Source organism: Crocodylus porosus, unplaced genomic scaffold (genome assembly GCF_001723895.1).
Source record: "Crocodylus porosus isolate Cpor-Errol unplaced genomic scaffold, CroPor_comp1, whole genome shotgun sequence".
Lineage (NCBI taxonomy): Eukaryota > Metazoa > Chordata > Crocodylia > Crocodylidae > Crocodylus > Crocodylus porosus.
The window spans coordinates 14570429-14582887 of record NW_017728927.1 but is presented as its reverse complement, the minus strand read 5'-3'; the positions used below and the strand labels follow the sequence as shown (position 1 = coordinate 14582887).

Genomic DNA, 12459 nt, shown 5'->3' with positions numbered 1-12459 from the left:
TATTTACCATGAGATATGTCCATGGAAAATGGGATGTGCAGAAATGATTTCTGAAAATGGTGGACCACGATAAAAAGAAAGGAGTAGACATTGTGGAGCAGATAAAGAAAGTACTGGCGGAGCGTAAGGTAGCATTACAGAGCTGTAGAGGCCAAGGGTACGACAGCACTTCAAATATGTCTGGGAAATACCAGGGTGTGAAAACTAGGATACAAATCCTCAAGCATTGTTTTCACCCTGCAGTGTACACTCTCTGAACTGATGTGGTACCCATACCATGGAGAAGAGCCCTGAAGTGAAACCATATTTCAGAAATATCCAGAAGCTGTACACTGCATTTCCATGCAGTCCTGCAAGATGGAAAATTCTTCAGAAAGCTGCAGGACTCTCTCTTCACTCCATGTCAACAACTAGATGGAGCTCAAGAATCGATGCTGTTCACCCCCTCGTGAAAAAGTCTACAGGGATGCTGGATTCTCTCTTCAAAACTGAGGAAGAATTGGACTTGACAGCAGAAACCCTAGGCTTATGTTTAAGGTCTCATTGAGTGGATGCAATCCTTCGAGTTCATCCGCCTAACTCCAGTGTGGTCCAAGGATCCAAGCTCGCTACGGAAGAAGGGGTGCAACATGTCAAGAGCCTCCTGGAAGAAATTCAACGGTTGTATGATTCCTGGCCAAGTCTTCTCATGGAAACTAAGGTCATCGTTGAGGAGCTAGATGTCGCCACCGAATTCAAGAAGGATGAAGTGTTTCCACGATGAGCCAGCCAACACAGAACACACAATCTCTTCCCCTGAAGATAAATTCAGGGTTGAAGTGTTCATCACAGCCATAGATATGCTCCTCAAGATCTCTGAAACCTAGCTGAGACCATGGGGAAACTCTCAAGCTTGTTCTCATCCATACTTGACCCACCAGCTGTTGCGGAGGATGAAGAAATTGCAAGGTTTGTTGAGTCTCTGTCCACCACATACCCACGAGATGTGAACAAGGATGAGTTGCAAGAAGAACATTTTCCTGATTTTGTAAAACAGGAAAGACTCAAATTGGTGCACCTCTGGAAGAGCCATGGGCACTGGACTTGAGCGTCTCAACCGGATTTATGGCAAAGGTGTAGAATCTGTTCCCTCAGACATTCATTTGCTGGAGAATGCTCATTCCTTGCCAGTCTTGGTTGCATCTGGGGAATGTACTTTTAGTAAGCTTAAGATTATTAAAAACTACCTGCGGTCAGCAATCAGGAAGGATAGGCTGAACCATTTGATCATGATCTCAGTGGAGAACGCACTTGCAAAGCAAATAAATTATGATGATGTCATTGATGACTGCATCCATGAAGGCGAGAAAGAAATACTTTATTAAACTTTCCTCTTCTCATTTTGTTCTTAAGTTCCTAACTTTGCAGTGTAAGTTTAATAAATGTTTCACTTGCAAACTGTGAATGTCATTTTGCTTTAATAACCTGCCTCCAAGGTAAATTCTCTCTGCCTAGCCCTGCTTGCCGCGGGAACAAGCGGGGAAAGCCGGCTTGTTCCCACTTCCCAGGGCAAAGGAAGGAGCCGCAAGTGAGAATTCTTGCGTGTGGTCCCCCAGCTTTGTACACACACACGCACGGGTTCTTGTAGGGGGCAGTGGTGGGGCCCCCAACATCACACCTGCCCCAGGCCCCATAAAATCTCTGGGCAGCCCTGCTAAGCCCAAGTGGAGTGGCTGACATCACCCTGCAATCTGCTTGGTACCCAGAGCCAGCAGACTGACACTTACTACCAGAGGAACGGTGGCTTGCCTCAGCCCGATTCCTTCTCCTAGCCTGTACCCCTGCCCCTACCCTTACTTGAGTTCCTGGCCCCTGTGCATCTCCCTCTCGGTACCTTGGGTCCCTTAGCTTCTAGCTCTGGCTCCTCACACTGGATTGTCTCCTGGCCCTGGTTTGCTCCTGGTCCCCAATCTCAGATTGTGACCTTGGCTACTGGACTCTGGCTCTGCTTGTGTCTTGGCTACAGAACTTCAGTGCTGCCCACGGCCAGGTTGTTACAGCTTGTATACCATGAAGCAGTAACACCAAGTACATCTAGTAATGGCAGGACATAGTTTCATAATTGTTAGGGGCTGGAAGGGACCTTACAAGATCATCGGGTCCAGCCCCCCTGCACTTGGGCAGGAAAGACCAGTGGGATCAGATGACCCCAGCAAGATGGGCATCAAGACACTTTTTGAAGATTGCCAGGGTGGGTGACTATCCCGTCAAGGCAGCCTGTTCCAAACCCTCAGATCATGATTTTTCCTGGAGAACAGAGGATGCTAAAAAGGGAAAAATTGAATTCTGTAGCCCCTTGTACACTGATGTAGCTCTTCATACACACACACACTTTATTTTTTTAAATACATATACATACATGCATGGGATGTGCTGGACCTTTTACCAGTGTAAAACACTCCACACATTCCCTTGGCCACTGATACAAGTTAACCTGATTAAGGGACTGTGTTGCATCTCTCGGATGCTTTCGACTCTCCATGGGACTCTAGGAATTTTTCAGTGTTACCGCAATTCCTAGAGAAGCCTGTGATGCTCTAAAGGGAAACCAAGCCACTCAAATTACCAAGTGAAAAGCAAACCTCTCTGCTAGGATCGAGTTCCCGACCCTCCCTGCATTTCGTGGAATTTACTTTTCATTCCAAGTTTCCAAATGGATTCAGTACCCATGCTCCATTAAACTGCATTGAAGGGAATAATCAGATGTAGGCTGATAGTAATTTGATGGATTTGTTTCTCAGAAGGTCTGAAGCCAGGCTGAAAGACACCCAATACAGGACTCTTAAAGAGTATTATCATTATGCTGTCATAATGATACGTTATCAGTATGCTGTATTAATAACACCAGGAATGAGACCCTTCAGTGTTATCCCAAATTACTGGGTTGCAAATAAAGCTATCTTCATAACATTTGGCCAGGGTGAACAACTCATTTAACTCTGAGCCATTCAGTTTCCAATGGCATATCTAATGGAGAAAAGGTGTAGGGGAGGATCAATAGCGGATCACTGAAGCATTTAATCACTGTTTTACTAGTCTCCCTGCACTATCTGAACTTGAACTGACTCCTCACACTGAAATCAATGGGGCTGATAAGGAGGCTTCTTGTGGAGGAATGAAGACAGCGGAGTTTGAATGAGTCTGCCATTCTGAGCAAGGAGATGAAAGATGGATTCGGGAGTGATGAGTGTGAAAGCCTGTGATGTAAAACTTGCAGAAGGGGCAGGACATTCAGCACAGTCCCTTTTCTGGGGTTTCAGTGCCTTCTAGGTGTCGCACGGCGCCCTGGTGAATCGCTAGCACTGGGGGCTGGACTGAAAAGACCAAGCCTCTGCTGCTCAGTTGGAAGATTCATGTTTGCTACCTCAAACCCAGAAGCAGGCTCCCAAGTCTTTCTTTGCATTTCAGCCACTAAAGGGGAAACAGGGAGCCAAAATCTCAGTGAGCATCCCTGGCACCGGATCTGGCTAGCACACCATGCTGGTGCCCAGCTGGCTCTAAAGCAATGCGGGGTAAACAGGGAGCCGGGTGGGGGAAAGCCCAGAAGGGTATTAGATCCATGTCCGTATTATATGGGCCACAGAGTCCAGCTTATTCCTGAAGTTTGTACATGCTGCTGACAAGGACTTCCCTGAAGGTGAAGAAGGTGACTAGGAACAGTCAGCGTGGATTCACCAAGGGCAAGTCATGCCCGACCAACCTGACTGCCTTCTCTGATGAGATGACTGCCTCTGTGGATGTGGGGAGAGCAGTGGACGTGATGTACTTCCACTTTAGTAAGACTTTTGATACGGTCTCCCACAACAGTCTTGTGAGAAAGCTAAGAAAGTATGGGTTAGATGGATGAATGGACTGTAAGGTGAGCTGAAAACTGGCTGGAGCACCGGGTTGAAAGGGTAGTAATCGATGGCTCGACGTCTGGTTGGCAGCTGGTATCAAGTGGCACGCCCCAAGGGTCAGTGCAGGGGCTGGTTTTGTTCTAGGTCTTCATCAACGACCTGGAAGATGAGATGGAGTGCACTCTCAGCAAGTTTTCAGATGACACCAAGCTGGGAATGGGAGGGGGGGAAATGGTAGATATGCAGGAGGGTAGAGCTAGGATTTAGGGACACCTCAACAAATTGGAGGACTGGACCAAAAGAAATGTCATGAGATTCAAGAAGGGCAAGCGCAAAGTCCTGCAATTAGGACAGAACAATTCTGTGTACCGCTACAGGCTGGGGACCGACTGGCTAAGCAGCAGGTCTGCAAAGGAGATCCTAGGGCAGGGGTGGGCAAAATGCCACCCGGGGCAGGATACAGCCTGCCGGGCCATTCTATCCGGCCTGCGGGGCCCCTAAAAATTTAGAAAATTAATATATATCTGCCCTGGGCTGCCTGTCATATGGCCCTTGATGGCTTGCCAAAACTCAGTAAGTGGCCCTCCGCCCAAAATAATTGCCCACCCCTGTCCTAGGGGTTACCATGAACAATAAGCTCAACATGAGCTAACCGTCTCTTGTTGCAAAACAGGCTAATGACATACCGGGCTGCATTAGCAGGAGCATTGCCAGCAGATCCAGGGAAGTGAACAAGGAGCAATGGTCTCAAGTTGCAGAAAGGGAAGTTTAGGTTAGATACTAGGAGGATAGTAAAACACTGGAACAGGTTACCCAGAAAGGTTGCAGAATATCCATCCTTGGAAGCTTTTAAGACAAAGCCTTGGCTGGGATGATATAACTGGGGATGGCCATGCTTTGAGCAGGGGGTTAAACTAGACATGACCTGAAGTCCTTCCCAGCCTTAATTTTCTATGATTCAAAGCATCCCTGGCGGTACATGCTGGAGACAAGATGCTAAATCATCTGATGCCCCTTCCCATTCCTGAATAACAAACAAGTGAGTTGCATCGGATAATGAGATTTGAGGCCTGCAAAACAGACTCCTCCTTGTCTTCTGAGGGCATGGGTGGAGACAATATCCAGAAAGCACTTGGGGCAGTCCCATCCAATTCTGGCTGCAAGGATAAATTCCCCCAGACATGCAGACCGACCCTGGGAAGGGACCGGGTGACAGCGAGCTCAGGTATTTTGCAAGGTCTCTCGGGGGCTGGCAAGAAGCCCTTCATTCCCTGCGCAGCCCTGACTCCTCAGCCTCCTTGCTTCCCTGCCTGCCTCTCTCCTGCCAGATTGTTCAAGCTTCCCTGCACAGGGCTGCCTCTTCACCTCCGTCCTGACCCGAAACATCTGACAGTCCAGTCCTGAGACTCCTCTGAGCTGTGACTGTCAGTAAGGCTGCAAGAGTTTGTTGTTTGGCATTTACAGACTCTAGACAGTCTCTCCCCAAAGGCTTTTCAAAAAAGAAATGAGCTGAATTTCTGACCAAGGCTTCAGAAAAAAAAACAACAAAAAACCCACAAAAAAAAGACGGTCTTATAATGAGACTGGCTAGAACAGGATCTTGCCTGGAACACAAATGAGTATTTTCTTCTTTTCATGCAATGACTGCAGAAATATCAGAGTACAAAATTGCCTCTGGGACTGGAAGATGGAATTAAATCTTCCAATAAACACCAGGAAATGGATCCCGATGTCTCTATTAGCAGCAAAATGTTTCGTGCTTAGAAACTAGCAACTAAACACCCCCCTGGGGAATTCAGAACGGCGAGGAACTTGGCAAACATGGTGGTGGGAGCAAAAAAAAAAAAAAGTAACTTCATGTGGGAGAAAAATAATGGGGGGAAATATACACTCTGGTGTGGTAGTTCCTGGATTTGTGATGGGAAATTGGGATATTAGACACCTTGCATCCATCAGGTCAGCAATAAAAACCTGCATCCCATGGTGTGACCCTGAAAAGCAAAGTTGCCACAAAAGATCACCCTTTACAGCTTTACAGAATCTCCTCTAACCGCATCCAGCCTTGTAGCCAGTGAGAACAGCGTGGCTGGGACCCAGGGTAGGGCAGACTGCAGCTGGTATAATCTAGAGAAGCCTCTTTGGCTGCTCTTAGTTGTGCCATCCAGCCAAACCGGCATGCAGCTGCCTCGGAACTGGGAGAAAGCAAAGTGGCTAAAATGCTCCTTTACACCCACATTACCAAGTTACAACTAAACATTAATCAGACAAGGACAGAATTCCTGGTTAAATGTTTGCAGCTAATATGCAGAGATGTTTAATCTGGATCAAAATCTCAAACGATCTATGTTCGCTCTCAATTTCATTTCAAAGAACGCATACAAGCACCAAGCACAAAACAGGAAGACGTGCATGCGTTTGCGATCCCTTTTTCCTTGGCAGAAATCTGTCACTGCAGCATATTTGATTTTTTTCAAATTAAAAAGAAAAAAAACCCAAACCCAAAACACAGGACTGCACCATTGTGCCAATAGCCAATAATCAGCTCTTCACAACTAGGGAGGGTATCAGACATCTGTAAAACACACAGCTAAGAAGTCTCTCATTTGAATCCTTCTTCTAATCTCCTTGAAGAAAGCTCTGGAGCCGGCCCAGCAATGCTCTGAATCATGTGTTTGACTTTAAACAAGTGAATAGTCTTCTTGCAGTTAAACAGACTTACATGGGTGCTTAAAATCAGGCATCTGCTCCAAGTACTCTGCTAAAATACCTTGATTGAGCTTTGACACCCAAGAGCAATAGTCTGGACAGTAAAACATTATTGTGCGGGTGCAGGATGCACATGGACTGATATTTTGGCTACAGTTCTACCATTAACATTAACAGAATGTGTCAAAATTCACTATGTAGCTTTTCACAATCTCACCCACCCATGGGCTCATTTACACTTTTGATATTATATATGTGTATGTGTATATATATTTAATACACACACCTACACACGGTGTGCGGATCACAATATTCCACATAAGACAGCTGAGTACAGGTGTTTTCAATACAAGCAGGATACATTTGAGGTCAAAATTTTAATAGTGGCTTTAAGAGGAGCAAACTGCCAGCACTACCTACTTAGCCTCAACAAGCAGCTTGAAATTAGTATTTTAACCTTTTCATTGGCTACATGGTCCTCATTAACAAAGTTATCCCAGAGTCACTCCCACATGGTATATACAAAAAAGAACCAGGTTAAATGCAGAATGAATTAAATTCCACTTTTGCATGTCAAGAAATAAATTTCATGCCTTCCTTGATGTTAGCCCTTATGTTTGGAACAGCCTCACAATGAATGTTTGCCAAACTCCACACCTCCTCTTAAGAAGCCCTCCAACAAATCCTTCTCAAGATCCATCTGTTGCAGAAATATTCCCACTAAAAAAAGACTGCAGCCTGTTTTATTCCATGCACCAACATGGACCAGAGCACTTACTCTTGCCAGGGTGTAACGCTAGTTCTGCTCATCGCGTCACGGATTTGACCATGGCTCAAAGACGGCATGTGGGTTTTGCCACTGACTGCAGCTGGAGAAGGATCAACTCGCACATGCTTAACCAACAACTTGCTGACTTGGAGTTAACAAGGGTTTATGATGCGTGGCACTTAAAAAAATATATACAAAAGAAACAAAATCCAGCAAAAAGCAAACAAGAAATGCCCCCACAAACGATTTATACTGGTGACAGCTCTAAATAATGACCCCAAATAATAACCCACATTTCTTCTCTTAAAAAGAAAAAAACACAACTCGCATTTCATGATTTTTAAATCTGATGGATTTTTGATCCCAACACACACAGAGAAAAAAAGGCTGTCACTTAGCATGAAAAACAATTATAACATAATTGCCCCAAAATACTCGTTCCCAAAGACAGTGCAACAATACCAAGGGAACTGATAATCCCACATCATTAGTCCAAAGGAAATTCACCTTGACAAGATAAATTCCTTATCTACATTTTAATTCCAGCTAACAGAAAGCGTCTAAAATTTCACTGTAGTCACTGCTCACTGCCTGATCTAAAGTCTGCTGAAGGTAATGGAAAGAAATCCAATTGATTTTGCGTTTGGATCAGACCTCCAGCCCCAAAAGCCTTTAGTCAGACTTTCCCATCCTAGGTAAGGAAGGGTAAGGTTTAACAATGAAAAGATGTTTTTCTTCTTTTGTAAATGAGAGCACAGAAAGGAAATAGCAGCTATTGGACACAGTAAAAATCATCTACCAAAAAATTCTTTCACTACCTGCTGAATAAGGTTCTTGTTTCTCACTGTAAATGAATTCTTTTCTTTCATATTTGGCTTTGATCCATTGTTCCCGCAGCAGTCTGGAAAAAAAAAAAAAACACAGAGAAGAAGACATAGTCCAGGATAAGCTGAGAAAGAATCCATGATCATTAATTCTTCAATGGAAATTCAAGAGCGATTTGAAAGCCTTCCAAAAATTAAATTGTACAGTCTGGAATCGTGGGCTTGACTTGTGTTTCCTCCATTCACCCTTCAGACAACAATAAGGAGATTCTTTTCTTGTACATACAATTCTCACGGACATTTTTTAAATTCTACAAAACACTTAGCCAAGTAGCTTAGCATTTACTCTCCATGCAAAATGGCTTTCTTAATTTAAGAGTAATTTCAAATATCATTTCATTGAGATTTACAGTGCTAAGCCAAGAAACGTATTTGTCAGATTGGGTTCTTAAGCAAAGGGGATTGTCTTTTTAAGGAAAAAACGACAACTGTCTTGACATTGCTGGCATAAAAGCAAAGGCCTGATTGGGACCTGTGGGGCTGGGTGGAGGTAGCACAGGGCTCAATCCCAGTGTGCAGGGCCAATCCAGGTGCAGGTCTGGCTGACGCTGTGCAGAGCTCAATCTGGGTGTGTGGGGCTGGTTGGAGGCAGTGCGGGGCCTGATCCAGGCCACAGATCAGCCCCATGCCATTCATTCGGCCTGTAGTACCAGAAGATTCAGCCCTAGGACTATGCCAGAGGTCCTGGAAAGAACCAGTGCTTGTAACCTACTCAAACCAAGGGGAATTTGAAAGTATGGTGGGACCCACATACAATCGCCCAGTGAGTTCCCAGGTGGGGGAACTGGACCAGGATTGCATGGCAGTAGCTCTGAATGTAGGAGACATGAACTTGCAATACCTGGAATAAAACTTAGAAGAAAGGCAGCCAGCTATTGGTTTGCTTTTTTTTACATCAGTGATTAAAATTAAAATCAAAAATAAGAAATCAACTGTTGAAATCAATGATGAGATAAGTGGGCATGGCCTAACCTAAGATTTGTCACAGTCTCTCCCTGTCAGGGACCTACCTAAATCGCGGTTTTGAGTATTTTGTGGAAACCATGAAAAACAGCGTTGTGCACAACAACCAGGAAACCCAGTATTGGCCCAAGAAATCATTCAAAAAGTGGCAGCGAGGTAGACTGAGTAAAGGCACTCTCCACCAATCAGCAGTGAGGGGCGGAGGGGGGGAGGGGGAAGTGGTAGCGATGTAGACTGAGTGAAGGCACCATGTGCCAATTAGCAGCAAGGGGCAGAGCCACTGGGGCCCCTCTGCCAATCAGCAGTGAGGAGCGGGGCCACCGTGAAACGCCCACGAAATCGGTTCTGCACACCGCAAGGGGGCCATGAAAAATCTGTCGTCTCGCTGCGACTTCGGTAGGTCTCTACTCATTTGTTTTAGACCACTTCAGTTGATGGCACTCTAATTTAAACAGCTTAAGTGGACAAAAAACATGTATTATAAGAAGCCCAGGCACTGCCGCGGTTCCCTGCGGGCACACTTGGAAGTAGGCGCTGTTGATTTCAGTAACAGCACCACCCAGCGGAGGCCTTGCATGATGCTCAGTCACCAATGCAGCGCACATCACACTTAAACCCTCCCCAATTCACGGGACCCTACATATCTGTGTGGGTGTGTTTGCAAATCCAGCCTCCTTCTGCATTAAGGGCATTTATAGATGCGCTCCAAGAGGCAGGGGGGAGGGAGGCTTTAATTAGCGCAGCTCCAAGAACCGCATTTATCGAAGAGCCCAGAGCATTGTGTGCATCAGCATCCCTGCTCTGAAAAATGGCAGTGGGGGGTTTTGAACTCAAGCTCGTCCAACAAACTTTAGTTTAAAGTGCCTCTGATGTCATTTTTCAGTGTGGGGACGCTGATACACATGTCACTGAAGTCTGCTGGAGAGCGGTAATTACCATGCTCCAGCACACTTGACTAATTCTGCACGTGTATAGAAGTCCCAAAATGCTCTCTGAAAAAAACGCTTGTAAGAGGGCAAAGGCATTAAAAAAAATTATCTTTCACTTTAAGCAGCTTTGGGAAATGTATAAAAGACTATCTATCCAGAACTACGGTATAGCCACTCTATTATCTACAACAGGGGGTACTTGGGAAGGCCCTAAGGAGTGTGCGTGGGCAGGCGGGGACGGAGCACTGCCACCCACCACCCCGCGCTACCGCTTCCCAGGAGCAGGGCTGGGCTGGGGCAGGGTGAGGGCAGCAGTTGCCCTCTGTGGGCCGCACAGGTGGTTGGACTCGGGGGGAGGGGGGAAGCTTGCACGTGGTGGCCACCGCCATCCACCACCCCACACTGCTGCTGTTCCACATCTTGATGCATGCAACCCCCCAACTCCTCCCACTCCGCGTCCAGCCACCAGGGGTACGCTTATTAAAAAAGGTCAGAAACCCCTGGTCTTCAAATTATGGAAAAAGACACTTTTTTTCCCCACTTCATCTTCCTACTTACAAATGCTTCGGGCAAGAGATTGCTCGTGTTACACATCTACTCGCTGCCTAGCACAACAGGCCCAAGTCTTGGTTGTGAACTAGGGACCACTGTAATTTAATCTACTGGCCTTGCCTTTTCCCTTTCTATTCCTGTTTTCATGAGTGATCCTTCCTTGTCAGGTGGGTAGCTGCACCTTGGACTGTGAACTCTACAGAGGGGCACAAGCTCACTTTTTCCTGCTTTGCAAAGGGCTACGTTCACCCGCAGCGCTGCAGAACGATAAGAAGAGGACGTCAAAAGTCCTTCCGTTTGACTAGTCTAGATGCTGCAGGAGCCCGGCGTTACTGCTGCCAAGCAATAATCTCCGCATCTGGCGCTCTGTGGGGGATGCCAGCCGATAGCTGTGGCACCGCTTAAGAAGACACGGATGCCCAACAAAAAGTAGTGGATTCAGAATGAAATCTACCCTTGTTGGATACCGTCTGTTTTTAATTAATAGCTTAAACAGCTGATGCTTGAGGGGAGGGGAGGTTCAGCCCTGAAAGACTGAACCTCATCCAAAAGAGCACTGTTGACTCTCTACCTGCTGAACCAGAATGCGGCACCCACCGCTCTCCCCGGTGTCAGTGAACGCTGCTCTTTTCAAAAGAGCTGCAGCTGCTCCGCGTCTCTGAAAGGCAGGCTTTCTATTGAGATGCCTAAATATAGACTGAAGTTCATGCACACAAGTCTGAAGATGTGGCCTCGCTGTACAACGCAGATTCCACAGCAGCTATCTCATGCCAGTCTCACACTTCGGGGAAACACTTTTGTGTAATTCTGTGCAAAACTGAAAATAATATTGCCATATACATTTGCAGAAGTGGACAAATTCATGAGCAGTTATGTAATGATTTAACTTCTTCTATCAGAATAATCCAGGCAGCTGCAGAACACACTCGATGACCTTAGTGAGCAGCTGGATCCTGATCAGGAGCGCTCTGAACTTCGGAGGACGTGAGTACAGCTGCGGGGAAAGGTTCCCACAGTACAACACCCTCAACAGAGAGAGAACGAAAGACCCAGCCCAGGAAATACAATAGATTGGCGATCAGGGCACTTAACCTGATGTCAGGAAGTGGCACAGCAAGGACATGAACTCAGTGATCCACAGACCTACCCAGCAGCCGACTCCAGGGTCTCTTCCCAGCTTACTATTGATCTTGTTCAAATGGACATGAAACTCCACCCTGGCCCCGAGATAACCTTCCCAACAGAAACCGACACGTTTCCACCAGAAAGTTCACTTTCAATTAAACGGTTTTTTCCAATGAAAAACCGTCTCATTGAAAAATCCCCAAAGAATTCAAGTTATATAGTAAAACCCCGATGTCATGGTGAGAGCCAAAACTTGTATAAACTTCAACTGGGCCTCGCCTGCAACCTGGTGTCAACTGGAATCTCAAGTGACTGGAAACATTCAGAATCACGTCTTAACTGTTTCATAGTTGCTTCATAGTTGGTCGGGTCGGAAGGGACCTGAGCAGATCATTGAGTCCGACCCCCTGCCCTGGCAGGAAAGAGTACTGGGGTCAAACGACCCCAGCAAGGTGTTCATCCAGCCTCCTTTTAGGAACCAGCACCACTTCGCTTTGGAAGTTGGTTCCAGACCCTAGCCGCCCTGACAGTGAAGTGGCACCTCCTGATGTCCAGCCTGAACCTACCCCCCGCCAGCTTGTGACCGTTATTCCTGGTCACTCCTGGCAGTGCTCGGGGGAACAGGGACTCCCCCAGTGCCTGCTGGTCCCCTC

The 12459-nt window shown here is 46.4% G+C and overlaps 1 protein-coding gene across 1 annotated transcript in view; it reads right to left on the bottom strand.

Moving 5' to 3' along the window:
* The window catches only part of ADAP1 (ArfGAP with dual PH domains 1), a 91703-nt gene that overhangs the window by 59946 nt on the left and 19298 nt on the right, over positions 1-12459 (bottom strand). The window contains exon 4 of the mRNA XM_019542156.1: positions 8172-8254. Coding sequence (XP_019397701.1) covers positions 8172-8254 — 83 coding nt within the window. The remainder of the gene's footprint in view (positions 1-8171; positions 8255-12459) is intronic.